The 27,251-nt window shown below is 46.3% G+C and overlaps 1 protein-coding gene across 1 annotated transcript in view; it reads left to right on the top strand.

The window, feature by feature from the left end:
* Positions 1 to 26,757, top strand: part of Cdyl2 (chromodomain Y like 2) — a 192,488-nt gene extending 165,731 nt beyond the window's left edge. The window contains exons 3-7 of the mRNA XM_036188344.1: positions 433 to 650; positions 5,816 to 5,988; positions 13,589 to 13,799; positions 16,938 to 17,081; positions 20,289 to 26,757. Coding sequence (XP_036044237.1) covers positions 433 to 650; positions 5,816 to 5,988; positions 13,589 to 13,799; positions 16,938 to 17,081; positions 20,289 to 20,447 — 905 coding nt within the window. The 3' untranslated portion in view covers positions 20,448 to 26,757. The remainder of the gene's footprint in view (positions 1 to 432; positions 651 to 5,815; positions 5,989 to 13,588; positions 13,800 to 16,937; positions 17,082 to 20,288) is intronic.
* Positions 26,758 to 27,251: the final 494 nt, after the last annotated feature.

The following is a 27,251-nucleotide window of genomic DNA, read 5'->3' as shown; positions in this document are numbered from 1 at the left end:
TATAGCTTTGGAGCATTATGCTTATTAGCACATGGTGCAGGTTGGTACTGGTTGGATCCGGGCCAGTGGCTAGCAGTGCTGTTAGTAAGGATTCTCTGTCAGTCACGTATGTCCACCAACAGACAGGACTGCCTCCCCAGGGGTCAGTGGGTTCTTAGTTGTTAAGTATCCTAATATAAGCAGAGTGCTTACTGACAGATGTGTTGCACAATAGGATCAGGCCTTCAAATCAGTTCTTTGCTAAAAGCCCTCAGATTATCTTCTGAATTTGAAGATGTCATTTATATCCCGGACTCTTACTCTCCCAGAGCAGAGCACAGAGGGCCCTGGGCACTCCAGGCTTTTCCACTGCAAATCCAGGCTTTCTCTAGTTGAGTCATGTGGTAGTACAATGCAAGCCAGTTTCTCACTTAGCTTTTCTGGTTTTGGAAGGCCCTGCTCTGACCAATGGAGGCCTGAACTTGCACAGTGCCGTGAAGAGGAAGCTGGAGACAGAGAAAGACTACGTCTTTGACAAGAGGCTTAGGTACAGCGTTCGCCAGAATGAAAGCAACTGTCGGTTTCGTGACATCGTGGTACGGAAGGAAGAGGGCTTCACACACATTCTTCTCTCCAGCCAGACTTCAGATAACAATGCACTGACGCCTGAGGTAAAGAGCTTTTGGGCCTCCTTCTCCTGGCCTTGGAACACCCTCTACTCACTTGTCCATAATATCTACGGAAGCATGGGGAGTTAACAACACATTTAGGTTCGAGCACTCTCTTGAGTAGTGGTTCTCAACCCTCTTATGCTGTGACCCTTTAATACAGTTCCTCATGTGGTGACCTCCAACCATAAGATTATTTTCATTGCTATTTCATAGTTTTGCTACCATTATGAATCATAATATAAATACGTGTTTTCAGATGCTCTTAGGCAACACCTGTGAAAGGGTCGTTCAGCCCCCAAAGGTGTCTCAACCCATGAGTTGAGAACTGCTGCTCTAGAGGAATTGCACACCCAGGCTGGCATTGGTGGGACTGTTTGGTATTTCCTGGTGCATCTGACAACCTCAGGAATGCCCATGAAGTGATGGTGGGGATGCCATGTCCTTGAACTTGTGACCACATGGCTTATAGGATTATGTAGATAATGGCTCTTTTATCAGGTTGTGGGTCTGACAGCCCAGAATGATTGACAGCTTGTGAGAGTAGAGCTGGCAGGTGCCTTTGGGGTTTAGGAGGCAGGTGGTTGCTGTTGCCCTTCCTTTAAGCATGGAGTATTTGGGGACTGTCCTCACCTACCTTTAGCAGAAGCACCCAAGGGTTCTCTGTAGGATTTAGAGTGTGAGTTTCTCCATGGGCAACTCCTCATAACCCATGTTATTTTAAGCTCATTATGACACATCCACATGAGACTGGTTCTTCCTACATTTTTCTACTTCACTACCTTTTAAAAGCTTTTTAAAAAGGCACATCATTTCCCTTCCATAAATTGAGTCAATGACACCTCTCAGTTCATTCTGCCTCTAAGGAACAACTTTGTGTGGTAATGGGTGCCCACTCATCCTGGATGCCACACTGTGCTCCACCGATTTGAGTTACCCAGGGGTTCTACCTACTGAGCTGTGGGCTTGGTTTATGATGGCCTGCATTCCTGATCTACCTCAGTCAGTTATGAGAATGAGTTATGGATCCACTGATTTCAGTGGCTTGACGAGTCAGGTGAGCTGGCACCCTGGGTACGGTAGTCCCTAAAGAAAGATCCCACTAAATCCAAGAGGAGAGGTTGGAGGAGGAATGTAGATTGGGAATCTAGCAACCTGGGTTCCAATCCCAGCCCCACTTCCGTTGCCGTTTCTGTTACCAGGGGAAATGACAATGCCTGTGCACACCCTGTTTACAGAAAAGGCACTGCATCTTGCTTGTGAGATTAGAGACAGCATATGCAGGTGCTCAGGAGAGTCTGGTGCCCAGGGCTGGCGTAGGCAGGCTCTTTCTGTTACTAAGATGAAACTGAGGCTGCTCAGAGTCCCCAGCAGGCCCACCTTACTTGTTAGTGAACAGACTGGGAGGGACCCTTTCACGGTGACGATTGAATTTCTTCTTGTAGCTGTCCGTGTGTCATTGGCTGGGTTGACAATACAAGTGAAAGGTCCATTCATGGCTAGATGCACTGACTCAATTCTGAGATCAGAAGGTGTGTTGTGATGTTTTTCATGTCAGCACAGGAGTGGGAACCAGGCCCTCTGGATGAGCCAGAAAACAAGGGTTCACAATTCAAAGCTTGTCCACTTTCCTGCTCAGAGAGGGGTTCAGTGCCTGCCCCCAGCCTCTCATTCTTCCAGTGCTCATGGTCTCAGCCAGCACCACCACCAGCATCCACAGTGTTTGAGGCTCCTTTTCTGTTGCCGTGACAAAATACTTAAACCCAAACAATATAGTAGAAGAAAAGGGTTTATTTCTTCTTACACTTCTGGATCTGTCATTGAAAAAAATCAGGGCTGGAACTCAAGGCAGGAGCCTGAAAGCAGAAACCATGGGATAATGCTGCTTTCTGGCTCATGTTTGGCTAGCTTTCTTTCTTTCTTCTTCTTTTTTTTTTTTTGTGGAGCTGAGGATCGAACCCAGGGCCTTGCACTTGCTAGACAAGCGTTCTACCACTGAGCTAAATCCCCAACCTTGGCTAGCTTTCTTACGCAACCCAGGACCACTTACCCTAGGAATGGTGCCACCCACAGTGGGTTGTGCCCTCCCACATCATGACAATTCCCCCACCAGACATGCCCACAGCTGATTTAGACAATTGATTTAGACAATTCTCCTCTCAGATGACTCTGTGCTGGGTCAGGTTGACAGCTAAGGCTGACGGGGACACACAGGAACAGGCTGGCCATGCAGGTGTGTCCACCACACCCTGTTTGTCACACCTGGCCATTCAGACTTTCCTCAAAGCCTGTCTCTGTTCATTCTTTCTGCTGGGCGTCTGTCTCTCTCACATTGAGTTTCTTCTGGTTTATCTATAAGTTCTTCTTTCTGAATAACACTTTTCCTCTGCTTGAAGTCCATGCCTTTGTATTTATAGTCTTTGAGAGTCTTAGAGTGATAAACTCTCCTAGGCTGAAAATACCCAATTTTTACCGTTACCTTTGAGTGGCCATTCAGATTGGTGAAGGATTTGTCCTATAGATGTTTCCCTCAGCACATTGAACACTATATTCCATTACCTTCCTCTAGTGTTTGCTAGTCTTCTTTAGAACTATCCTCTGGCCAAAGGTTCACCTTTGAGTTAAGCTTTCTTTTACCTCTGGATTCTGGATACTTAAAGATTTATTTTTGCTATATATTGGCTTTCGTGATGTTCAAAATTCAGGCATGTATTAAGCAGACCTAAACCATTTTCCCCAAGATGCTCCTGTCATCATCCCAGAACCTAAGACGATGTTAAATTGCATACCTGGGCATTAAGGTTTCCGAAGGAATGAAGGTTGATCCTCAGCTGACTTTGAGATGAAGAGATTATTTTGGAAGGGAAGGTCTCTGTGGTCTCAGTGTCAATCACAGGGCCCTTAATGCAGAAGAGGAAGATAGAAGAATTAGTGTCAGAGAGAAACAGAGTGAGCATCAAGTAGAGTTGGCTGGCCATTGCTGGCTTGGAAGATGGAGAGTGAGGCCAGGAGCTAGGGAACATGCTGGAAATGTGTTCTCCCTTATGGTGTCCAGGTTGGAATGCAGTCCACCTACGTACATTCTCCGCCTCAGACATGGCTCTGCCTGTTCTCCGTGACACCTAAAGGCTTATACTAGTTACTTTCTTATCTGTGTTTTCTGCCTGTTTCTCTGATCTGGGCTCAGGGAGACTTCATATCTTCCAGTTTGCTTATTCTCTCTCCAGCTCTGTTTAGTCTGATGTTAATCTAGGCACTTTGCTGTCCTTGTGACATGTTTCCTTCCCTTAAATGCTTTCATTTAATTCTCTGTTAGTTGTTATTGTTTACCCCCCAATTGGCTATTTTAAACTGTGAGAGTCTCTTAGATCAATGTTACTTAAAGTTGTTGTGTCCTTCCCATTTATGTGTCAGTTCATATTTCTCAAATGCTTTGTCATTTTCTTGTGAGCTCATTTGCAGTGGGGATCATTGCCTGTGAAGTTCTCATGTGGCTTAGGCTTCAGTCTGTCTCAAAAGCACTTCTGTGTTCGTTTTTATGAAATGACTCAGGGATATCACTAGCTTGTATCCAATATCCATATCAATCATTTCATTAATTTTTAAAAGATACTTTTATTTTCACACACACACACACACACACACGTCTAGGTGTGGTTTTGTGCACATGAGTGCAATATTCTCAGAAACCAAGAAGCCGTACTCCTGGAGCTGGATTTTAAGCAGTTGTGAGCCTCCTGAGATGGCCCCAGGAACCCAACTTGGTTCCTTTGCAAGAACAGTATGTGCTCTTAACAACTGAGCTATCTCTACAGTTCACTCCCCCCTTTAATTTGAAGATTTCTCTTTCATGTGGTATTCTACCTCAGAACTTTGTGTTGGGATTTTAAGTTCTCATGGGAGATTTTACCTACAGAAAAAGTTCAAGCAGCTTGTTCTGACTGTGATGTGGAGGACAGAGGCTGAAGAAAGGGCTAGACTAGTTAGTTTTAGATTACAAGGTTCCTGACCAGGAAGCCTACATTTTGCATTCTGGCCTCACTTCTATGGATCATCTTGAATGCCCAGACTCGCAAGAGAAATCGTGTAGGCAGCATGGACAGTACTCACAACAGGGCCGTGACTGGAGTGAGTCAGAGTGTGGAGTCCACACGTGTGGTTTCATCTAGTGCTAGCCTTTGAGGTCCTGTATGCTACTTCTGCTTCTGTGTCCAGATTGTGTGGTGGTCCAGCAGCTGTAGCCTTTGGTTCTTTAATGACCTCAGTAGCCTGGGAAAGGAGAAGGGCTGTTTTATCCTGTGCACTGAACAGCTCCCTCACCGCCTCTCAGCCAAACAACTGTTTCACAGGAGGTTTAGATATCAGAGCCACCATGCTTTGAGAGGCAGCTTCACCTTCAGTGAGGCTTCTAAGCATGGGAACACAGTAGTTTTCTTTTAAGGTTGGAGGTGAAAACTGTGAGAGTTACCAGCTTCCAGTGGGCTACTTTTGAATGTCTATACCAGGCACTGTGGTAGAGTCAAGAATACAGCAGGGGCTAAGAAAGACAACATTCTGATCATTATTCAAACAATGGTCTAGCTGGGAAAAGTGAGTGAAATTTCCCCTGTGGTGGTATGAAGCGGGTCACAGAAGTTAATCCAGAGTTTACTATCCCTCCCAGGATGTGAACTTCCAGGTGACCTGTCATTTATTCCTTACCTGGGAAGAATTCTAGATGTTAAGACCAGCAAATCCCCAGTCTCATGGATAATACACGGCAGACCATGAGCTTGGTCATGTTGCAATACTAAAGCTTGATAAGCATGGCTGCCTATGACTCCTGCAAGGGTCAAGGGAGAAAATTTTAACTGAACCATCTAGAGGCTTATGTAGTGCACCAAAACTGTACACAGGACAATTTCCCCCAAAACTGTGTAAGGACTTCAACCAGCAAATACCAGAAGTGGGTCTGCAGAGGTTCATAGAGACTGACCAAATCCATGCCAGGCTGCCAGGTCTGGACTGGTGACCTATGACCTTCCAAGTTCATCATCCTTCTGCTTGCACTGTGGGTGGTGCTGGAAGGCGTTGGTTCGGTAATATTTCCTTCCTGGGTCTGGCCTGTGCTTTCATTCTGTGGAGGCTCTCAGATACTCAGAGCTCTGCAAACCTCCCTCTGCCTACAGATCATGAAAGAAGTCCGCCGAGCGCTGTGCAACGCGGCCACAGACGACAGCAAGCTGCTGCTGCTCAGTGCAGTGGGCAGCGTGTTCTGCAGTGGCCTGGACTATTCCTACCTGATCGGCCGGCTGTCCAGTGACCGGAGAAAGGAGAGCACACGGATCGCAGAAGCCATCAGGTGGGTCCAGCTTTTCTTCGAATGAGCGCTTTGGGCGCCTGCCAATGGGGACCAGATTTAGCAAATGCAAGGACAAGCTGCTCAGTTAAACGTAAATTCCAAACAATGTGCGATTTTATTTTTAGGGCAAGTACATCCTTGGCAACATTTAGGACACCAGGACATACCTATGTTTTAAAATTATTTTCAATTTATCTGAAATTTGATTCTTTTTCAACATTAGGGATCAAACTCAGGGCCTTGTACATGCTAGACAAATGCTCTATCATCCAGCTCCATTTCCATCTTTGAGCTGTGGACCTGAGTTGGGCAGCCCACATTTTGTCTATGGCCCCAATGGCACACTTTGCTCTCTGGGCTGCATTGCACTCCCTACCCTCACCCCCTTTTTTATTAAAAAAAAGGACACACCTATTTTTTTCTCATTAAGGCCTGCATTGGTGATGCCCGTAATGCGTTCTGCTCCTGCCTTTTGTCTGATGGTGGGGTCTTGGGTTGTGTAGACATTTCTATGTCCTGGGCCTGATGTGACTCAAGTACTAGGAAGAGGGTGGAGAACTTGGGGCAATTGTGCACTGGTAGACATTTTGGGTGGGAGTATTAACCCCCCTCAAAGTCTGGGGGGGGGTTCGTTATGCTGACACACAGTGACAACCATTAGTAATCCTTTCAGGACACAGGATAATTATCTCCCCATTTATTTATATGTTGTTGATTTTATGTGTGTGTGTGCATGTGAATGTGTGTGTAGGTGTATGTGTATATGTGTGGGTACATGGGTGTGCATGTGGAGGCCGGAGGTTAATCTTAGATACTATTCCTCAGGCCATGCCCACCTTGTTGTTTAAGACAGGGTCTCTCACTGGCCTGGTACTTGCCAAGCAGGCTAAGCTGGCTAACCAGTGAGCCCCGGGCCACTAGTCACCAGCTTCCCAGCTCTTGGATTGCAAGTGCATGCCATCAAGCTCTACTTTATCACATGGGTTCTGAGGCTTAAGCTCAGGTCCTCATGCTTGCAAAGCTAGCACTTTAACTACTGAGATGTTTGCCTAGCTCCTCCCAATTGTTTATAACAAAAGCAAATGAAGGAACTCTCTGGCCAGGTCACTCAGCTACTTGACAGCTGTCTGTCAGTGAACTACTCCAGGAAAGACTTACTTGCTATTGTGCCTTGCTCAAGGAATCAGAGAAGAGCCACAGCCCCTTGATCTCAAGACCAGGGACATTTACTTCATGTGGGGCCTTAGACTCAGGCTGCACACTGGAGATTCTTCAGAGTCTCTGGTCTCACTGCCCCGTGGTTGAGTCACACCAGAGGATTCCCATGTTGTCACCAGGGACTTGGGAGGATACAGGGGATAACATGAAGGTACTCCTTTGTGTGAATTCTGGGTCCAACTTTGAGTGAAGTTTTGCTCGGGAATGCCTGTGTACTTCAGCATGTAGAACCCTCCCCAGGAAGGGACTGAGAAGCCTGGACCTAGTTCCTGAGAAGGAATTGGGGTGTTGACGTCACTCCCCCTTTCCAGGGTACAGCCAAGTCCTGGCAGTTTGTACTCTTGATCTCGGCTGCATCTTCTCAGTGGTGGCTTTGCATGAGTTGAAGGACCAGCAAAGCCACTGGAGTGATTCCCTCTTCATGGATGGGGCCGCCAGAGCACACCCTGGAGACCAAAGAGCCTGTCGGAGACTGTAGAAAGCCTTACTCACAGTCTGTACCTGGTTTACTAATCTCAGTGGAGGTGCTCCTGGGATTTCCAGCCCAGGAAACCCTTTAAGATATGGCCCAGGATTCTCCTTCATGCAGACAAAGCAACTTAGCACTTAGACCTCTTGTCCCCGTTCCCCCCTCCCCAAATACAGGCACTTCCTAGTCTATTCACTCTACTAGTTTGGAAAAAGAATTTTAATGGAGTGGAGTTCAGAGTCCTGATATCCTACATTAGAATGGACTTCAAATGTCATGAAAGCTGCCCTTGAGATTGAGAAAGGGGATGGCGTGAGGCTTAGGCATGCCGTCAGAGAAAAGAGATGTGACATAAAGACCAGAGGCTGGAGTGAGGTAGAACACCCAAGAAGGCTGACATAGTCAGCAGGGGAAAGGAGGCCTTGGGAAGCTCCTGCCTCAGTGCTCCACAGGGGTCCAGCACCTGGACTTTGGATTTCTTGTCTCCAGGACACTACAGAATAAATTTCTGTTGTATTGAGCCATGGTTCAACACAGTCTTAGGTTTAGTGGAGTGGAGTCAGTGCCCGGTCACTAGAAAAAAGGACTTGTCACCAAGTCGCCATGCGAGGGAACCTGAACAGGGAACCCCTGCCTCATAGTACATTCTGCTTTTCACAAGTGACCTCCCAAATGAGAGAAGCATCTCTCTGGCCAGCCCTCTCTTTCTGGCCCAGATTTATTAAAGCTGGGGATCAAGGACTTTTCTGCTCATCCTCTGCCTATCCCCCTGTCCTACTGGGGTCGTAAGAGTGACAGCCCATGCTCTCTAGAGTCTTGAAGACCAAGTCAGGAGAGAGATTTTAGGGTCAGATGGGGATGAAGACATTGACCATAACGAAGCTGGAGCAGGAATGTGGCTGGAATCAGGGGCCTTTCAAGTCTCATTTTCCTGACTAAGTAAAACTAAAGAACCCAAAGTGGGGTTGAGGGGACAAGAGATGATGAAAGAGTCAGGGTACCTCTGGAGAAGTGCAGAATGAGACCTGTGCCTTGTCAGTGGGCTGGCGTGCAGAAGCGGAACAGACAGACTTCCCTAAGATGCCATGAAGGGGGCAGAATTTGCTAGTCTGTGGGCTGGGAGAGGCAGACCTAGGAGTGGGGAAAGAGGTATCCTTTGCATCACTGATTCTCAGACCTGACAGCGTGGAGACTCAGGAGGGAGAGAGCATGTCCCAAGCTCAGATGTCCCCAGGAAGTACTGAGAACTCTCTGTAGTGGGGCAGCATCCCCAGGCACGAAGTCATTCATTGTTCCTTCATGTAGGGCAGAGAACACCTAACTTGGGTCAAGCAGGAAGTTTCTCCCTGGAGTAGACTGAGAATGTTAGAGAACTCTTAGTATTACCCACAAGGGGAGAGGTGGTTGGAAGAGAGTGGAGAAAGGATCAAGATGTCAGAAGGCTGAGAGCTCAAAGGAGGGTAGACTGTGGCAGAGGTGGCATTCTACACAGAGATGAGTGCCCTCGGGTCAGAGAGAGACCCAGGCTCAATCGTCACACCTTGAGGACCCTCCTGCTCCCTCAACTTTGGACTGCTTCCTTGGAACCCACTTTCAGATGCATGACCAGGCAGCAATGCATTGTTCAGAGAGTCTTCTGAGGTCCTCCAGAGAGGCATCTGAGCAAACTGCACTGTTGGGTGTTTGGTTCATGCATAAGCCCCATCTCTACTCCCATGGACTCCTCGGGTGCATTAATAAATTCATGAGCACGACAGTCTCTTATGAAAGTGCCTTATTCATAATCTACCAGGGATGAGCTATCCTTTGGACCCAGAACCATCCCTGATCTCCATGTCCCCTACAGACATTCCTTGCTGTGATTTCCTAGGCGACCACCTAGTCTGAGCAGTACTCCCCCACCCCTCTCTACTTTTGTAAAGAACACACACATAGGAACACTGCTCAATTTCCTTCATACAGCTGTCAGATGAGGGGGATAGCAGATGTAGGAAGAGCTCAAGGTGCTCATCAGCCTGTATCAGGACCACCCTGAGAGATAGGCAACCTCACCTGTGCTGTATACAGATGACACAATGTTGTGTGCAGCATGGTATCCAGGAAGAGTTACACCTACCTCTGCATTGGCTAGTGGTGCAGCCTTAGACACACAGCTCCTCTCACAAGACCTATAGATGCATCTAGAAAATGGGAGTTATCTGCATTCTAGTTCTAGCCTCTCTGATGGGTTGCTACAGTGGGAGGTGCTCATATACAACCCTGTGCTGGCTGCTCCTGGGACATATTAAATGCTTAGAATAGATGTAAAAAATGCTATCTTTGTGAGCTAGAGATATAGCTCAGTTGGTAAAGTGCTTGCCAAGCACTCGGAACCCATATTAAAAAACAGTGTGATGATGTTTGTGTACTTGTGGTAGAGGTGGGCAGAGACTGATAGATCCCTAGAGCTTGCTGGTCAGCTAGCCTAGCCTACTTAGTTGACTCCAGACCAGTGTGACTGTAGAGCAGACTTCTGGAGATCCCTCTGGGACCTTAGATGACAGTTGGCATGTGAGCTTGGTGCTCACAGGCCCTGGAATGCCTGACATGACTCTGGCTGTCCTGACTCTGGTTAAAGGGAATAGGCACCTGGATCTCAGGGAAACGGCAGTTGCTCCAGGTGAAACAGAGATGTCCCCATGGGCAGCATTTTGCTTGAGTCTCATCTGGGCTAGGAGAATGGACCACAGACCACTATGAATCAGATGAGAGCTATATACGGAAACATAGGTCTGATCATAGCAGTCTGATCCATTATTCCTTGTGTGCTGGGCATGTTCTACTCTTGTTAATTCTCATTTAGCTCTATGGGTATCTGGCATTGGCCTTCCCATTTTATAGAGGGGAATGTCTGACCATTAATGATGGATAGAGTTGAGATTTGACTCCGAAACTGTCTCCTTTGATGTTCCATGCCACGTCAGACATCCCATTTCCTTGGTCAGGCTCTAGACACAGGGCTTGGGCTGAGCACAGGAATCTGCAAAAGGTCAGAGTCACTCTCAGGGTCTTGGACACTGAAGAAAACAGAGAGCAGTCCTCTGAGCCCAGCCCTGCCACTGAAGTGGAATCAGATATCTGAGCATTGGGTCTGTAATGCAATATCCTGTTTGCTGTTTAGCTTCTGAGTTCTTGGGGCCCCTTTGATAGTGATCTTATGCCAGAGGTGAGAGAAGAAGGATGGGAGAGTCCCATAAAACACATTTCTATCAGGGAAATGAAATAGGAGCAGCTGGTGGTGAATGGCCGGGATTGTATGTGCTTCAAACCCATCACTTTCTCCAGGGTCCCTACTAGTCTTACACAGAGCAAAAGTCTCTGGGTCCTGAGATGGAAACCTCTGGAAGAGGTGAGGGGTTCAGTAGGTTCCTGAATTGTCATCATGTGAGGTATGAGAGCATCAGCAAGGCCTACCTAAGGCCCACAGCATGGAGGTTAATTTAATAGTCATGTAGCTGATAGCATCTAACAAATGCATGGTAGTGTATAGGAGGGCTATGCTGATGTCTTCAATATTCTCAGAGGAATTCTGTACTGAGAGGAAGTTGTGGCTTGAGAAGTCTGAAAGTCTTCCCATGTCTCAGATCCTAGATTTTGGAATTGTACAAAGGTTCTTAGAAATGAGATATCTGATAAAAATTATCCAGCCCTTGGCTTCCCTAGACTGTCCATGAAAGTTTCATATCCTTAACAGACTCAGGTTGCATTAGTAGAAATAAGCAAGTGATCTAACCTAAAACCCCACTGTGAGGGTAGGAGGGGAACCCAGGAAGATGGCCACTGCAAATCCAGTCATCAGAGGGTGGAAGTTCTGGGATTTTTCTCTTTGAAGCATGGCTAAGAGTGACTGCAGTGAGTCTCTTGTGTCAGACAATGTGATATGCAATCTTGGGTCAAAGCTGAGTACTCCCTAATGACTTACATAGATATTAAGGTCTTCCCACCTTAGCAGAATATAAAACAATCTTTCTTACAGTAGAATCAGATCCCAACTTATTGCTGTTGTAATCACATCTTTTGATAAGTATTAGGAAGGGAAATATTGTCAACAGAAAATATTGACTCAGCTCCATGGGTGTATTAGTTATGCATTAGTTGATATAACAAATAAACTCCCATTGTATAATGGCTCAGCAGAAGCAGAAATTTACTTCTTGTTCACAGAAAAGTAAGTAACTGTGCCATCCATTTAAAGGTGTTCTCCAAACATGAATCTAGACCCTTTCATCGGTGTTATCCTTGCCTATCAAGTCCACCTAGATGGTGGGGCTTGGAGATATTCATGGTGGGAGGGTTTGTTCATTTGGAAGAGGTATATGTGGTCTACACTCATGGCCACAGCTAGCTACAAAGACTGAGAAATGCAGTCTATTAGTAGATCAGGAAGAAAAAGGAACAGAGGCAGTCTTTGTGTCCCTTCTGGGAGACAGTATATTTCTTCAGTGGATGTTCCTGGGTTCTAATTTCAACATTGATGGAAACCAGACAGTATCCAAGGCAAGTCTGTGAGTGTCCTTGGGGGCTAAGGAGGAAAGAACGATTAAAAAAAGCAAGCAGACTCTATCAGTAGGGTAATTGCAAATTACGATGTGGCCTGTGGACATGCACAGTAGGCAGGGTCCAGAGTGGCAGGAGAGAAGCCCAGAGAGGTAAGCAAGGGCAGACCAAGGTTGTGGATGTTTGGATTCTGTTCTTGTAACATTTTGGTAGTTCCTAGTTTTCTATCTAAGAATGATGACTGCTAGCTTAACTAGACATCTCGTAACTTCCTCCCATGCACAGGTGAACTTTAACATTTTATAGGTCTTTCACACCAACTAGAGGAAAGGCAAAATAAGTTATAATTTTAGACAATAAGTCGAGGGCCTGAGAGATGGTTTATCAATAAGGAGTGCTTTCAGCTCCTCTAGAAGATCGGAGTTCCATTCCCAACTGCCATGTGAGGCAACTCATGACCATTGTAACTACAGTCCCATGGGATCTGATGCCCTCTTCTGGCCTCCATAGGTACCTGCACCCACATCACACACACACACACACACACACACACTAATTTCTGGTGGCCCTGTTTGATAGGTAAAGACACATACTATAACCTTGATCAATGCTGAATGATGTCAGGCAGCATAAACATCACCCTATTTTCTAGCCTTGAGTCTAGAAGCTTCCTGATGGGAGCCTAGCATCCTACCCCAGTTTCAATTAAGGCCATCCTAACACTAGACTGTCATAAGTACTGTAGAACCAACCTTGATGACTCTGGCATCCCTGCAGGTAATTCAGAACTAGAACATCCCAGGATTGAAAGAAATCTTTGGTGTCCCTAGGCCTTGCCCATGTCCACCATCTGAAGCTTGAATTCCATCTTCAGCATTACTCAAAGTGATCATCATGCTAAAAAGAGAATTCCTGTAGTGGAGTTATTCCCCACAAGCCACGACATCTTGGTCAGTGATGTTAGAGCATTTACTCTCCTTTTAAGGTGGAATTGCCCTTGAGGGATACTCCTAAAGGACTCATCCCTTTTGGTTCTTTTGTGACATTCTGCTTATCTTCCTTTAAATATACAATGTTGTCAATATTTAGGGTGCCCATAAAATGTACTGCCCAGGTCATGGTTTTTGAGAGTAAAGGGGAGGTAAAGAGAAAAGAGAGTATACCAGGCATAGACTAGGCCACCAGCATGCTTAGCCACACCATTCATCTCTTCTGAGAATCTGGCAGCCCTGTGGCTCTACATGTATTCTGTGTGGCCTCTGGCTGGGTTCCACTTGGTTCTGATGACCAGGATTTGTGCCACAACACCTGAATTGGGCGTGTCTAGAGGCCAGCAAATGCAAGCCATTAGTTAACGAGGCTGTTCTCTTTCTCCAGAGACTTCGTGAAGGCCTTTATCCAGTTTAAGAAGCCCATCGTGGTAGCCATCAATGGGCCAGCACTGGGCCTGGGAGCATCCATTCTACCCCTCTGTGACATTGTATGGGCCAGTGAGAAGGCCTGGTTTCAGACACCATATGCTACTATCCGCCTCACACCTGCTGGCTGTTCCTCCTACACCTTCCCCCAGATCCTGGGTGTGGCGCTGGTAAGCCTCCTGTTTCCTACATCAATCTTCCATCTGAGATGCATGTGCCTGGGTCTCACCAGGATCCTTTTCCTGGCGTTAGAATATGGCAATGTCCTATGAGTGAAGCCCAGGTATCCATTAGGCCTGAGGAATCTGCTCTGACGTCCTCTGCTGTCCCAGAATTGCTATGACTGAAGCCAGGCTGATCTCAAGCCAGACCAATAGGTCTTCATGCTATTGGTGTCTGATGGAGTAGCTGAGCTGAGATGACAATGTCTATTGTTTACCTACTGTGTTCCAAGCACCATGCACACAGTGTCCCCTTTCTTCCTCACCACACTCTGGTAAAACTGTGTCTTTGGGAGAGCTGCATGTTGGAGCCAACAGCCAGAATTCTTAGAGTCTGAGCAACAGCTGCCCTCTGACTCTAGAACAGTCCTACAAATGTCCACATTGACCAGACAGCTCCTGTCCAGCAAATCTATCCCCCTTTCCAGTGATGTAATCACCCCAGAGGGTCTTCTAGGCCAGGATCACTGGAGTATCCTCTGTTCATTCACACATCATGTGGCCACACCCTCTTGCAAGGGAAGCAGGAAGTGCAGTTGATGCATCCATGCAAGAAGAGTGAAAGACTGAGTAGTGGCAAAGCTGTCTCCACCCCTGAGAAAATGTGGAGATTTCCACAATGTAGATGGAGCAGTGAGATCAGAGAAGCAAAGGGATAGTCACAGCAAAGGGTTGGGCAGCTGGCAGCTCTGGTCCAGGGCAGCCCTGGAGTCCACTATAGGTGGTAGCAGGACAAGTCTAGACTGGACACACAGCAGTGGCAACAAGACATAGAAAGCATTCCCTGTTGGGACCATACACAGGCCATGTGCAGGACAGTTGTTATTACCAGTGAACATGTGTGGCAGACCAAGGCTCTGATGGGAGCTGTCTAAAGCTGTGCAATGGGCTGTGGGATTTGCTCTGTTGGTCAAGGGCTTGCCACACAACCCTGAGGACCTGAGTTCAATTCCCAGAACCCACATTAAAAAAAAAAAAAATCCAGGCACAGTGGCAGATGCTTGTCATCTCAGCACAGGGAAGACGGACGTAGGTGGATCCTTGTGGTTTGCTGGTCAAGCTAGCCTAGACTACCTGGTGAGTTCTAAACCAGTGCGAGACACCCATCTCAGAAAACGAGGTGGATGGCACCTGAGGAATGATACCTGAGGTTATCCTCTGACCTGCAGACATACACGTATACACACACACACACACACACACACACACACACACACACACACACACACACACAAACCACATGGTACAATGGTGGTCCTAGGGTTTGGATCCCCAGGGTTTACAGTTTGTGCTTTCAGCCCAGCATGTCAGGAAGCAGATCTACAAATGAGTGAGTCTCAGGTGAGCACTGTCAGGACCAGGGCTGGGGGTTCAGAGAGTGCAGCTGGCCCAGACAGGTTGTTAGAGGTGACCTCCAAATGCAAGGTGGTGGGAAGAAGGTGGAATACGTGGGCAGGCTGTCCAGGACCATGCGCTGTGCCCATCGTGGAGGGTGCTGGGACTTCAGCTGTCATGCAGGGTTCAACGAGGCCTGCTTAGTGACTAAAGGGGGCACCCTCCTAGCAGGTGGTGTAGGCCATGGGAGAGCCCATGGCCTGAGTGACAAGGACAGCCCTATAGCTCTAGAGCTGAGAGTACACTGTCCGGTGCTCTATCACTTGGGTCTCTTGCTAACAGTTTTAGTTTGAAACAGATTCCAGAGAACTTCTTGAATACATTTATTAAATAGCCACCTTGAAGCAAGCCCCGGTTTTCCCAAGGCAGCCTCCACACTAGAGAACTCCCATGGCTCTCAACTCATGCAGAGAGCTTTACAATTTCCCAATTTCTTCCGTTTTTTTTTTTTTTTCTTTTTGTGCCCCATCTCCTGACAATTCTGTAGTGTGGAGGTGTCCTGGCCTGCTTTCGTCTCCTTGAAAGCCTGCCTTGGTCACCACAGTGAGATCCTGACTAACAGGGTCTCTTTGGCGTCATTTGTGTTCTTCCTTGCTCCTTTCAAAATCGATCGCACCAGCAGTAATGAATAGTGTCTCTTCATTACCTCTGCACCATATACCAGGTGCCGATGCAGCCCTGTCTCCATTAATCCAGCCATAGCTGGGAGCCCACAGCCATAGAGGAGAGCCTGTGAGGTTAAGTGACCTGCCCAGAGTCTGAGTAGGGACCAAACATTATGTTGGTATTTTTAAAGGTCTAGCGTGTGTCCTCTGCGCTTGCTGGTCTTTGTCAGTGGCTCCCTGCCCTTGCCAGCTGCTTTGGGCTTGTAGATAACACCCATGTTTCTTTTCAAAGAAAACACTGGGAGAAAGCTGTTGAAGGTAACTGAAAGACTCCCATGCATTCAGAAGCCCACATGCCTCACATCTAACATGGGTTAGGTACAGGCAAGTGTGCGTCCCTGTTCACAGCTAGATGCCACTTTTCCCAGCTTCTTTCAAGGACATAGAAGATGGCCATTCTGTTCCCAGTGAACTCCTGTTTCTCAGCCTGTCCTGATTGAGGCATCACTTCTTGTGTGGAGTAGGCCAACAGGTGGGACCTGGAAGCTGAGGGAATCGAACACTAGGATGTCTCAGGTGGCTCTCAGCCTCCCTGGCTGTGGCATGGAGCTGGGAGGTCACTTTACTACTGGCATCAGCCACATGCTCCCACTCATGTCAGCTTCTGTCCAGTTGGTTCCTCCTCATTCCATCTCTTTCCCCTCCCTCTCTGTCTTCATCCCTTCCTTCTCTCCTTGTAAACTAATTTCTCTCTTGAGAGGAAGAACTTGTTGTGCTGTCTTAGCTGGAAAGTGTTAGCATGTAGGTAGATCACCCCCTCCTTCCTAGACCATGGCAGGGCCAGGCTATTAGCACCGAAATGAACCTCAAAGGCTGTGCATACCCACGCACAATCCATTGGCTGCTTTTGACACTTTAATGAAAGCTGTGACAGATGTTTGTATGCATTTCACACAGTGTATCTGACCCTAGGTTGTGAATCCTGCCTCAGAGAGCAGAGACACTCTTGCTCAGCTGTTTCAGGGCTCCCTAAGGGACATAGGCAGAGCTCGGTGCCCTCAGCTTTCTCCTGCCTTTGTTCTTTCAGGCCAATGAAATGTTGTTCTGTGGGCGGAAACTCACTGCCCAGGAGGCATGCAGCCGGGGTCTTGTGTCCCAGGTCTTCTGGCCCACGACATTCAGTCAGGAGGTCATGCTGCGGGTGAAGGAGATGGCATCCTGCAGTGCTGTGGTGAGTCCTTGTTGTTTATGTACTGTCTTTATAAACAGACCTTTGTGTGTGTGTGTGTGTGTGTGTGTGTGTGTGTGTGTGTGTGTACACGCGCGTGCATGTAGGTAGAGTTCTGAGGCCAACTTGAGTCCCTTCCTAAGTCATCCCTTCCTTACTTTTTGAGACAAGATCTCTCACAAATCCCAAAGCTTGCCAGTTTGGCTAGACTGTCTGGCCAGTGAGCCCCAGGGAATCCTCCTGCCTCCACATCCCCACTGCTAGGATAGTAAGTGTGCACCACTAGACCCAGCATTTTCTGTGAGTTCTGGGAAATCAAACTCAGGTCCCCATGCTTATGTGACAACTTGAGCCATCCTTGCAGTCCCCCAGAGGACCTGCAGAGTCAGCGAGAGGTTTTCTGCTGTGTGGGATCTACTGGCTCTTGGTACTGAAAATCCAACTTATTAGAAGAAGATGCTGAGGATATTGTATATTCTTATCCATACCCAATTGGAAGAGGCTCATGGGAGAGATTTATTATTGAGAAGCAAGCATTGTGTTAAGAGAAAGCCCTGAGCACTCATGGAAGCACCAAGCTAAAGCCTCTGAAGAAAGGGAAAGCCTAGGGCAGTACAGGCCAAGAAATAGACCCCGCCCAGGGTGAGAGAGCAGAGCTCACTGCCTCTGTGTTTGATGTCTTCTGTCCAGCCGAGCGCTTGACACATCTAAATGTCACTTTTTGACTCCAGAGATGTGCTAAAGAAGGGATGGTGCCAGGTTTTAATTAAATGTGGATGTTGATTTCATGACAGAGACTCTGAGCATAAGAGGGGACTTGAGTCTCAGGGCCAGTTCCCAAGTGAGATGTGACACTGAAGGATGAGGTCCTATACTCTGTCCTTAAGAAACGGAGTATGAGGCAGGCAGATCTCTGAGAGTTCGAGGCCAGCCTGGTTCTCCAAAGTGAGTTCCAGGAAAGGCACAAAGCTACACAGAGAAACACTGTCTCGAAAAACCAAAAAAAGAAAAAGAAGAAGAAAAAGTAAAAGAAAAAGAAAAGAAACAGAGTGCAGGGCTGGGTCTGTGGGCCACACCCCTGCATCACATGCCTTCTGCCTCCTCAAATATCCCACCTAGATGTCCAGATTCTGTTGACATGGGCATCTACTCCGCCTCTTCTCCTCAGCCATTTATTTACTGGACACCTACTGTGTGTGTGTGTGTGTGTGTGTATGTACCCTAACAGTAGTGCAGCTCATGATGGTAATGATAATCTCCATTGAAATATGGACCATGTGCCTTATTGATTTGAACTAATGACTGGGGCTATTTACTTACTCCTTACCCTGAGATTCTCCCTCTTTCAGCTCTGAAAATCTTGCCAGGAAACCATATACTCCCAAATAAACAGGCATGCTTAACCACCTGAGGGCCAGCTTCATAGAGAGGCAGGGGGAGAGCTCCAACAGAGGAAACAGCAAGAGTATGGGAGGCAGGAGGCAGGAAGTCCAGAAGTCCATATGCACCTAAGCAGTGACTATGGCTAGTTTGCCCAGGGGATGCAGGAGGCAGGTCTGAGCTGCAGTGGGGTATGATCTGCACTCTGGGCAAGGGGAGGCCCCCAGATGAAGCCACTATTGAAAGGACACCTGAGGGGACCAGTAGGAGAGGCCCACACAGGAGAAATCCCTGCAGCCGCACTATAGACCCAGGAGCTTTACATGCCTTCTTGAGAAAGGACTCTGCAGCAAAGTGAAGCCTGCAGCCTCTTAGGAGGAAAAGATTCCAGGAGGAGAGGTACTCGGGGTCTCCACTCTACTCCTGCCTCCATGCTGGAGTGTAAGGTCCTTCCACACAGCTGGCACCTGGGAGTCTGCCCCTTGCTTTGTCTGTTTCAAAGTGCTTAGAACAATAAGAATCTGAACCTTGATCCTTGTGAAGACAACATCATGGTCTGATGACTGAGATTCCTTATGTACCGCTGTTGAATGATCCAGCCCTGGACCATGTTACCTTCTCAAGGTCCTTCATCTACAGTGGGGGTAAAGATGTGAACTACCTGCAATTAAGAGACATGAAAGAGATGGGGAAAATACTTCATGGAGCCTGATCATCATGATTTGGTTATTAATAATACAATTATTATTGCTTAGTACTGTGATTACTACCCCTCATTACTCTAGTATCAGTGTGCTTATTGGCATTACTCCTTATTCCCATCTTACTATACCATTGCTGGTACAGGTATTATGTTGGTTGGTATGATCATCATTGCTCATTACCACAACTAATACAGTGCTTACTGAAAATAATTTTTACAATTTATGTAGTTATTATTCATTGCCATGATTATTGCAACCATTATTATGGAGATGACTATGACTACTGTAGTTCTTGTTACGCAATACTACAATGTTACCCAATACTACTGTTGTTACTGCTAAGCCTCACAGCAGTGTGACTGTACTTGCATCCTGTGGATACGCTGATAACCATTAGCTCGGATCATCCCCTCATTCTCTGTTCACAGTGACCATTGGGTTGGGTGTTCTTTTTCCTGACAGGTCATACAAATGACTCCATTCATGGTATGGGGTGGGGTCAAAACAATGTTTTGCAAACTTTGTCATGAAACCCATAGAAAAATAGCATGAAGAGATTGTGGACACAGCTCCATGAGTAAAGTACTTGTGCAAGCATGGAGATCTGTGATTGATAATCCAGAAACTATATGTATATGTACTGTATGTATATGCAGTACATGTAAGTATCTGCAGATGCACCAGTGCTGAGGAGGCAAAGACAGGCAGATTCACGAGCTCACCAGCTAGCCAGTCTACCCAGTCTGCAAGCACTAGATTCAGTGAGAGACCCTGTCTCATAAAATAAGAAGAACAGTTGAGGAAGATGTTGTTTATCTTAGGCTTTTACACATATGCATTCCCCCCCCCACACACACATACACAAAGAAATGGTACTGATTATATATCACGTTTGGATAAAAGGCAAGGCTCCTGTGGCCTGAGTACCATGCCTCTCTCCCCAAGTCATTTCATAGGTAGAGGGCTCAACACTTTGACTACTGGAAGCCATTCAGGACAGTGTTAGTAAACAGACCCGATGACTGAGGCTCAAGATGAATCCCCTCCCTGGCTGTTGATACCACAAGGCTATAGAGACAGACCTCAGCCCTAGGCTGGCTGACCCAACATGTGTGTTTCCTTGCAGGTCTTAGAGGAGTCCAAATGCCTGGTTCGAAGCTTCCTGAAGTCGGTGCTGGAAGACGTCAATGAGAAGGAATGCCTCATGCTGAAGCAACTCTGGAGCTCATCCAAAGGCCTGGACTCCCTCTTCAGCTACCTGCAAGACAAAATCTATGAAGTCTGAAGGCCCCAGCCTGGGAGCCCCATTGCTCCAGGGTACCCAACTTCCAGCTGGGCCCTGTGTTTCTGCCATCGGAGCCCAGGGTCCATCCTAGCCAAGAGTTTGTCAGGGTGTGTCTTTACACCTAGGGTTGTATCCATTCCTCGTGTCCTTTGGTTGTTTCTCATTGGTTTGATTTTGTGTAACAGTGGGAAGTGCAGTACCCTTGGCCTCCCCATGTCCCTATCCCAGCCGGCCCTAGAGCTTTCCAGGGTTACAGCTTCCCAGGGCTCTGCCAGGGACTGCTGACCTTCCCCACCAGCTGAAACGTTCTACCACCATGGTCCAGAAGGGGAAGACCAACCTCCTCCATCCTCCTGACTCAGGCTGTGTCTACACAGTGCCTCCAACTTGAGATGAGGCCATCACGGTTCTCTGATTAAATGATCTGGGACCAGGGGACAATCATCTTAGGGAATCACAGATCAACAAGCACGTGACTAACACACGACTATATAGGCCCCGTAGGCCCGGCTTCAGGCTCCTCTCCAATGCAACGTGGTGTGACTCTTAGGGCTTGGTCTTAAAACCCAACTGAATGATTTACAAACCCAGATATTGTACATTTAGAAATGTTTTTGTTAAATATATATTTTTAAAACAATGTAAGTGGAAATTCTGATAATTTATGTGTATTATATGTAAAGCTAGTTTTGCAAAAACATGAATTACTAGGAAATTTTTTTCTGTATTGGGGTTTATTTTATTTATTTATTTTTGTTTATATATTATGAAGTCTATTGTTCACACAGATCTTATTTTCATACTACCCTGGACCAAATACTATTCAAGGTTCATGCAGTTTGGTGCACTCCCGCAATGAGCCATGTGGAAAGTTCAGATGAGAATGGATTTGAAATGAGCAACACTGTGTCAGATCCTCTCCATGCCACTCTTAGAGCATGATGCCAGTTCTCCAGTCTTGATTTTAGGACAAGTCATGGTGGCTTTTTCTCCATCACTCACTGTCATTAAGGAGAATTGAGGACTCTTGTCATCCCAAATGGTCTCAAAGCAGGACCCTGTCCTTAAATGTGTGATATTAAGAAAGGATAGGGGTGCAGTCCTATTTCAGAATGAACTATTGCCTAGGGTGAGACATTCTTTTGCTCTGGGATAAAGGAATGGGCTTGGATTTCTGAGATCTTTCTTCAATATGGATGTTAATGTCTTGGTTAGCCTTCTGGGAGTGTTGAGAAAGAAAACTCAGTCTCAGGAGTTTCTGTAGGGTCCAAACCATTTTATTTCCATGAGCCTGAACAATGAATCTTTTTTTTTTCTAGCTGGGAGAATACAAGGGAGCAGTATCCAGCATGGAGGTCTCCTTGCCTCAATGGCCCTGGGCTACTGGAGGCTTCCAGTAGCTGTGTTTGTGTGATCCAACTCAAGTCCCTAGGTCTGCACGGGAGTTTGGGTTTGAGTTGATGAAAAGTCAGGAAATGGAAGGGACCTGTTGTGCCTGGTGCCTCAAACCTATTTGAGATCATGTGCCCAGAGAAAATTAGACCATCAGGGTGCCTGGATAGTTGTAGATGTATTCCAATCTTGACCTCTGTTCTTTCTCTTCATTTCCCCTGAGTTCCCAGTCTTTCTTGAAAAGCCCTTCCTTGGAGACAGTGGGATGCAGTACTGAGTTGGCACAGCTTGTGGAGGGGAGGTGGATGCAAAGAGGGAGTGTTGGTTCTCTGCCTGCACTTGAATGGGAATGGCTACCCCAGTCACAAGTGGAAGGAGTGTGTGTGTGGCCTTGAGCTTTGAATGACACAGGTAGCTGAATATTTGTGTGAGAACTGGTGAAGTGGCCGTCTAAACAGTGGCTCCCACATAGACTTGGCCTTGTGAACCTTAGTATGACCTTTCACTCTATAGAAAGTGTTAGAGGTCAGAAGGATTCCAGAGGAAAGGAATTTCACTTCTGCATTCTCTCTCAGCCTGTGCCACCTTGGCCATGAGGAGCCTGGAGGTATAGCCGCCTTGGCTATGCTCAGTCATGGGAAAATGGAACTGAAGCCTGTGGCTCCCTGGTGTCCTGGTAGAGCACTGTAGGAACTGTAGACTTGGGTGTAGAGAGTTCATACAGGAGAACACCTGATTGTACCTGGTGCCTGTTGTTGAAACATCCCCATTAGATGAGTTCCATGTGCACTTCCTCCAAACCCCTAAGATAGCCCTTGTTCTTGTACATGTCTCTAAGACTCTTCCCTATCACTGCCTCCTCTGTAGGACCCGACCCCTGTGCTTTGTTATCAAGCCAGCTTTGTCCATAGGGAGGCAACGGGTCAGGATTCTTCCTGGAAATGGAAGGGGATGTTTAGAAATTCCTGTTGTCAGCATCCATCTCTGATCCCTGTTGATACAATCAGAATTGCTTCAGCTTTGGATCTTTGAATGTATCAAGAACCTGTGATGACTGAGGTAGACATGGGACTATTTCCAAGGTGGAATTCACGCTGCTAGTTTTAAAAGACTGTGTTTTATCTGTTTGCAAAAAGTCCTTTCAATAAGGTAGTGCTGCTGGGCACACATCATTTAGTCAGTCTGCTGTAGGGCTGGCTGAACCACCGCAATGGCTGTTTTCAGGATAGCTGTTGGGGTAGTGTCGAGTTGAAATGCAGCTGACCTCCAGCATATGGAGCTGGGGTAGAAGGGACCAGCCTCATGGTTGTGTTCAGATTACCCTAAAAGCTTTATTGAGGGAGGGTGCTGGCTTCCATCTTCTATCTTGTACTCTAGTGTCCTCTCTCTGCCCATGAGGTCCTTCTGCTTGTCCCTTTACCTCCTTCTTCTTTTCCCATGCTTTTCCTTTCCTAGGGCCCGAGTAAGTCTTTGAGGAATTGTAGATGGTCTTGGAAGGCCCAACTCAGAGTTCCTTTCAATTTGGAATGACAGCTGTAGGTAAGAAGTAGAGAGTGCCACTTCTGAGTCAAGGTCCCTTCTAGCAAGCCACTCAGGACTCCCCCATCTGCCACAACCTTGGTGATGGCAACTGCTGGCACAGTGATATGACACTGCTGGAGTTAGATGCTTTGATCCTGGGGGACTTCTGAAGAATTGTGGTTAAGATGGCCAGACCACCAGAGCATGTGGAAGCCACCTTGTAATGTGGATACTCTTCTATTTAGGTGACCCTTTCCTGCTTAGAAATAAAGTCTGAGGGGAAACACGTGTATGCCGAGAATGAAGTAACTACGTGAAGGAAGCTTAGAAATGACTTAAAATATTATTCTTGGGCATAGATCAAACTTGGAATTGTCCTCTCAGAAGAGTGAAAAGATGAGTTGCCCATGTGATGTTCGATATGAGGATGGGAAAATAATCACAGTAGACTTTGAACAATGCAGTTTTATCTCTGAATCCCACTTTTACAAATAGTCTCACTGAATGCTGAATTGTATGCCCCACTACTAACTGCTGATTTCAAAAATCTCTTTAGAAGTTTGTAATTTCTTTTAAATTTAGAATTTAGTCCCTTTCACACACTTTTTCAATCTAGTTTCTATAGAAGTTTGTTTTTTTGTTTTTTTTTTAATAGAAACATCCTCAAATCTTCCTATGGAACATTTAGAAGGAAGGCTTGCTTCTCTCCTGTGTTTCTGTATTAAGATACTTAGATTTGTTGTATATATGAGTCAAAATGCCCTCACTAATATACACAGTATTTAAGACTCCAAATGAGATTTCTTAAGTATATTATTTTATTCTCTGTAAATGGTTTTGTAAACTCTTGGAAATCTACACTTTTGCCTTTGCAGATACATCTTTGGGGGCTTGTCTTGCATGTGTGTTTTTTGTTGTTATTGTAGCTAAGTGCTGCTTAGTTCTTTCTGCGGGTTTTTGTTGAAATGCTTAGACTTTAATACAGTATATATATTTTCAGAATATAAACTTTTATATTTCTGTGGTAAATTAGGACATGCGTTTTAGGCAATCTTTTCCATTAATATCACTTCTTCCTTCAAAACAATATATCGCATACTGGTTTGGTGCCAATTTTTTTTTAAATCCAACAGTCTTACATCTTTAAGAAATCCAGTCAAAAATTTTCTTTTTTCTAGAAGTCATCGCATTTGAAATCTAATTTGAAAATGTATTGAATTTGTGGAATAAGCCTTACCATTAGGTTCAATAATCCTTCTGACCTTCAAAACTACGTGAGTAGTTCAAGCCCCTCCTCCCCCATAGATTCTCGCTGTGTGGCAGTCGACGGAGTTGTGAACAGAGCCTTAAGGTTGTTGCAAAAAATAAATAAGTCAGTAAAAGGATAATACGGGTTGTTTCCTCCATGCAAGCCATGTTGGTGGGCTCAGTGCAGTCTGTGAGTAGCTCGTGGCTGATCTGAAGAGAGTGGTGGAGCTGATGGCGGCAGGGACCAGGTGGAGTCCCTGGTGAATGTCTTTGGCTGGTGAGACCGGACCCAGGACACCTTCCCTGAACCACTTTCACTCTGGTCACATGGATCAGAGACAGTGACAAGGAGGGCTGCTGAGGCATCATTTGTTCTAAACAAATGACATTTCCTGCTTCTGACGCTGGTGGGGACCCCAGGTTCCTTGTGGGTGACCCGAAAAATGTCCAGGGTAGCTGAAGTCAGCACTCTCTGAGAGAGGTTAACAAAGTTTACATAAGAGTCTGACTGTGTAGACAATCTGGAGTCGGTTTTTGTTCCATCATTGGCATTGCCGTGTGTCCTTGGTGTCTCTGTGAGGAATTGTGTGTCAAGCCATACTAGACTGGAGTTTAGCAGGATGGATGTACTGAAGATGCAGAGCATGTGCAGCAGGCCAGCTGGTCTATCCAGGGCTGATTCAGTGGCACCGAAATCCCAGCTTTTATCAGCAGTGGGCCCTATGTATCTTGGAATCTAATGGAGTTAATTCTCAAAAATTAAATTACATTTTTTTGGTAGGTAGTACTCCAGCCATCACCAGCTGATTCTCCATATCAAGCCTTGAAATGGGATCTTGAGTTCAGAGCTGTGTGGCTAAGCATGTGGTCCTTCTCAGCCATTAGGATTGAGATTGGCATGTGCACATGTGTCAGTCAGAAGATCTGACATCTAGGGTTAAGATTCAGCCTCGCATCTCTGCATTGGCCTCACCTCTTTGTCCCAACATCTAGTCTGATGCTAGAGCTTGTGAAGTTGATTCTGGGAAGTTCAGAGGGTGTAGAATTTTCCATCTAGTATTTGATTTGCCATTGTGCCATTAGTTCCATCTTGAAGTTATTTTCTAATGTCTATATTAACAAGATTGTGAAAATAATTGCCTTTCATAAAACCAAGGACCAAAGAATTCCATTATTCCAACCAAGCATGGGTTTCATACACTGTAAGCACATCTGGGTCCAGATGTGTGAGCTTCATGGCACAGAGGAACCCTTGGTTCCCCCAAACTCATGCTCAACCCTGACTGGCCATGCGGAGAAGTTGAATATCTTGTTGAAGAGGCTCTGAAGGAGAGTTTCTGAGATTGGAACTTAGTATCTCTGGTGGGTGTTTCTGCTGTATAGTCTCAAGTTTTTATTTATCCCATGATAAAGTGGAGCTCCAGGTTCCCACCAGGTGTCTGACCACTGTAGACTCTTCCATTTGCTTGTGGGCCTCCAGCTGAAGTTTTGCAGCCAGGTCTCCAGGGATACATCCTGTGACTGCCAGATGTCCATCTCTTTAGTTCCAGGTTCTGCTTGGTAGAGCAGGAATTTTCCTCAGTGCCCCCACCAGGGGATGCCCCATTCTCATTCATGATGATGTCATTGACTTCTTAACTAATCCAGAGATGACTGATGTTAAAGAAGTGCTATTCTATTGGTAAGGCTTATTACCAAACTTCTGATAATGAAGCAGGCTACCAAAAACGTATCCAGCTCACCCTAGGAGTGTTTGGGTTTGATCATGGATGTAGCATACACACCAAAATCCATGGATACCTTTGCAGGTTAGGTTACTAGTTTTCTTTTGCCGGATTTTCACAGGAGAGTCTTTAATTCTGGATACTTGTAAGTATGAGTCCTTCATAGAGTTATATGCAGGTATAGCAGCTGGCCCATTTTCCATGTTGTAAATATTTTCCCCAAACTGGGTGCAGTACTGAGGGTAATAATCTTCTGATTTATCAAATGCTGACTGTCTGGAGCAAATCGTCCACTCTTTGTGAATGGTCCTGTAACGTATATGAACATATTTCTGGGTGCCTTAGAAGTTGTATTTTTCATGTGTGCTAATATGCAGTATTTATACATTGTGAGAAGCTGCTTTGAATAAAAAGATTGAAACTTTGTCTCCATTTGTTTGTGCCCCTCCCACCCACTTTTACCCTTTTGGGGATCCATCTGTAAAAGTCACAAATGGGTTATGTGGTTTCCAAATAGAGAAGTTGCTGGAGGCTTGGAGTTTGTTCCAGAGTGCCTGTGAGTCCTGGCTTCTCCATCTGGGTATGGCCTGAAGTTCCTAGGGGTTAGAGGCAGTCAGTTGGGTAGAGGGACAACAGCTGGATGCCAGAGGACTTTAGAATGGAGGGGGCAGTTTTTCAAGGAGCTGATGTGGCATTTATCCCTTCCTTGACATGCCCACCGTTCTCTATAATATCATAGCCCCTATCCTTAGTAGACAAACCTCCACAGAGATCAATCTTGTACAGTTCTAGCTGCCTTGCATGGTCAGCAGTGATGTCTGTCACTATGGATAGTCTTTCCCTACCCATAATCTTGTTGCTTTGTCTATCACAGCATGAAGAGACAAAAGGAGGAGGACCCTCCAGAACATGGCCTCAC

This window comes from Onychomys torridus, chromosome 5 (assembly GCF_903995425.1).
Source record: "Onychomys torridus chromosome 5, mOncTor1.1, whole genome shotgun sequence".
Taxonomy (NCBI): domain Eukaryota; kingdom Metazoa; phylum Chordata; class Mammalia; order Rodentia; family Cricetidae; genus Onychomys; species Onychomys torridus.
This window is presented reverse-complemented; position numbering and strand designations above follow the sequence as displayed.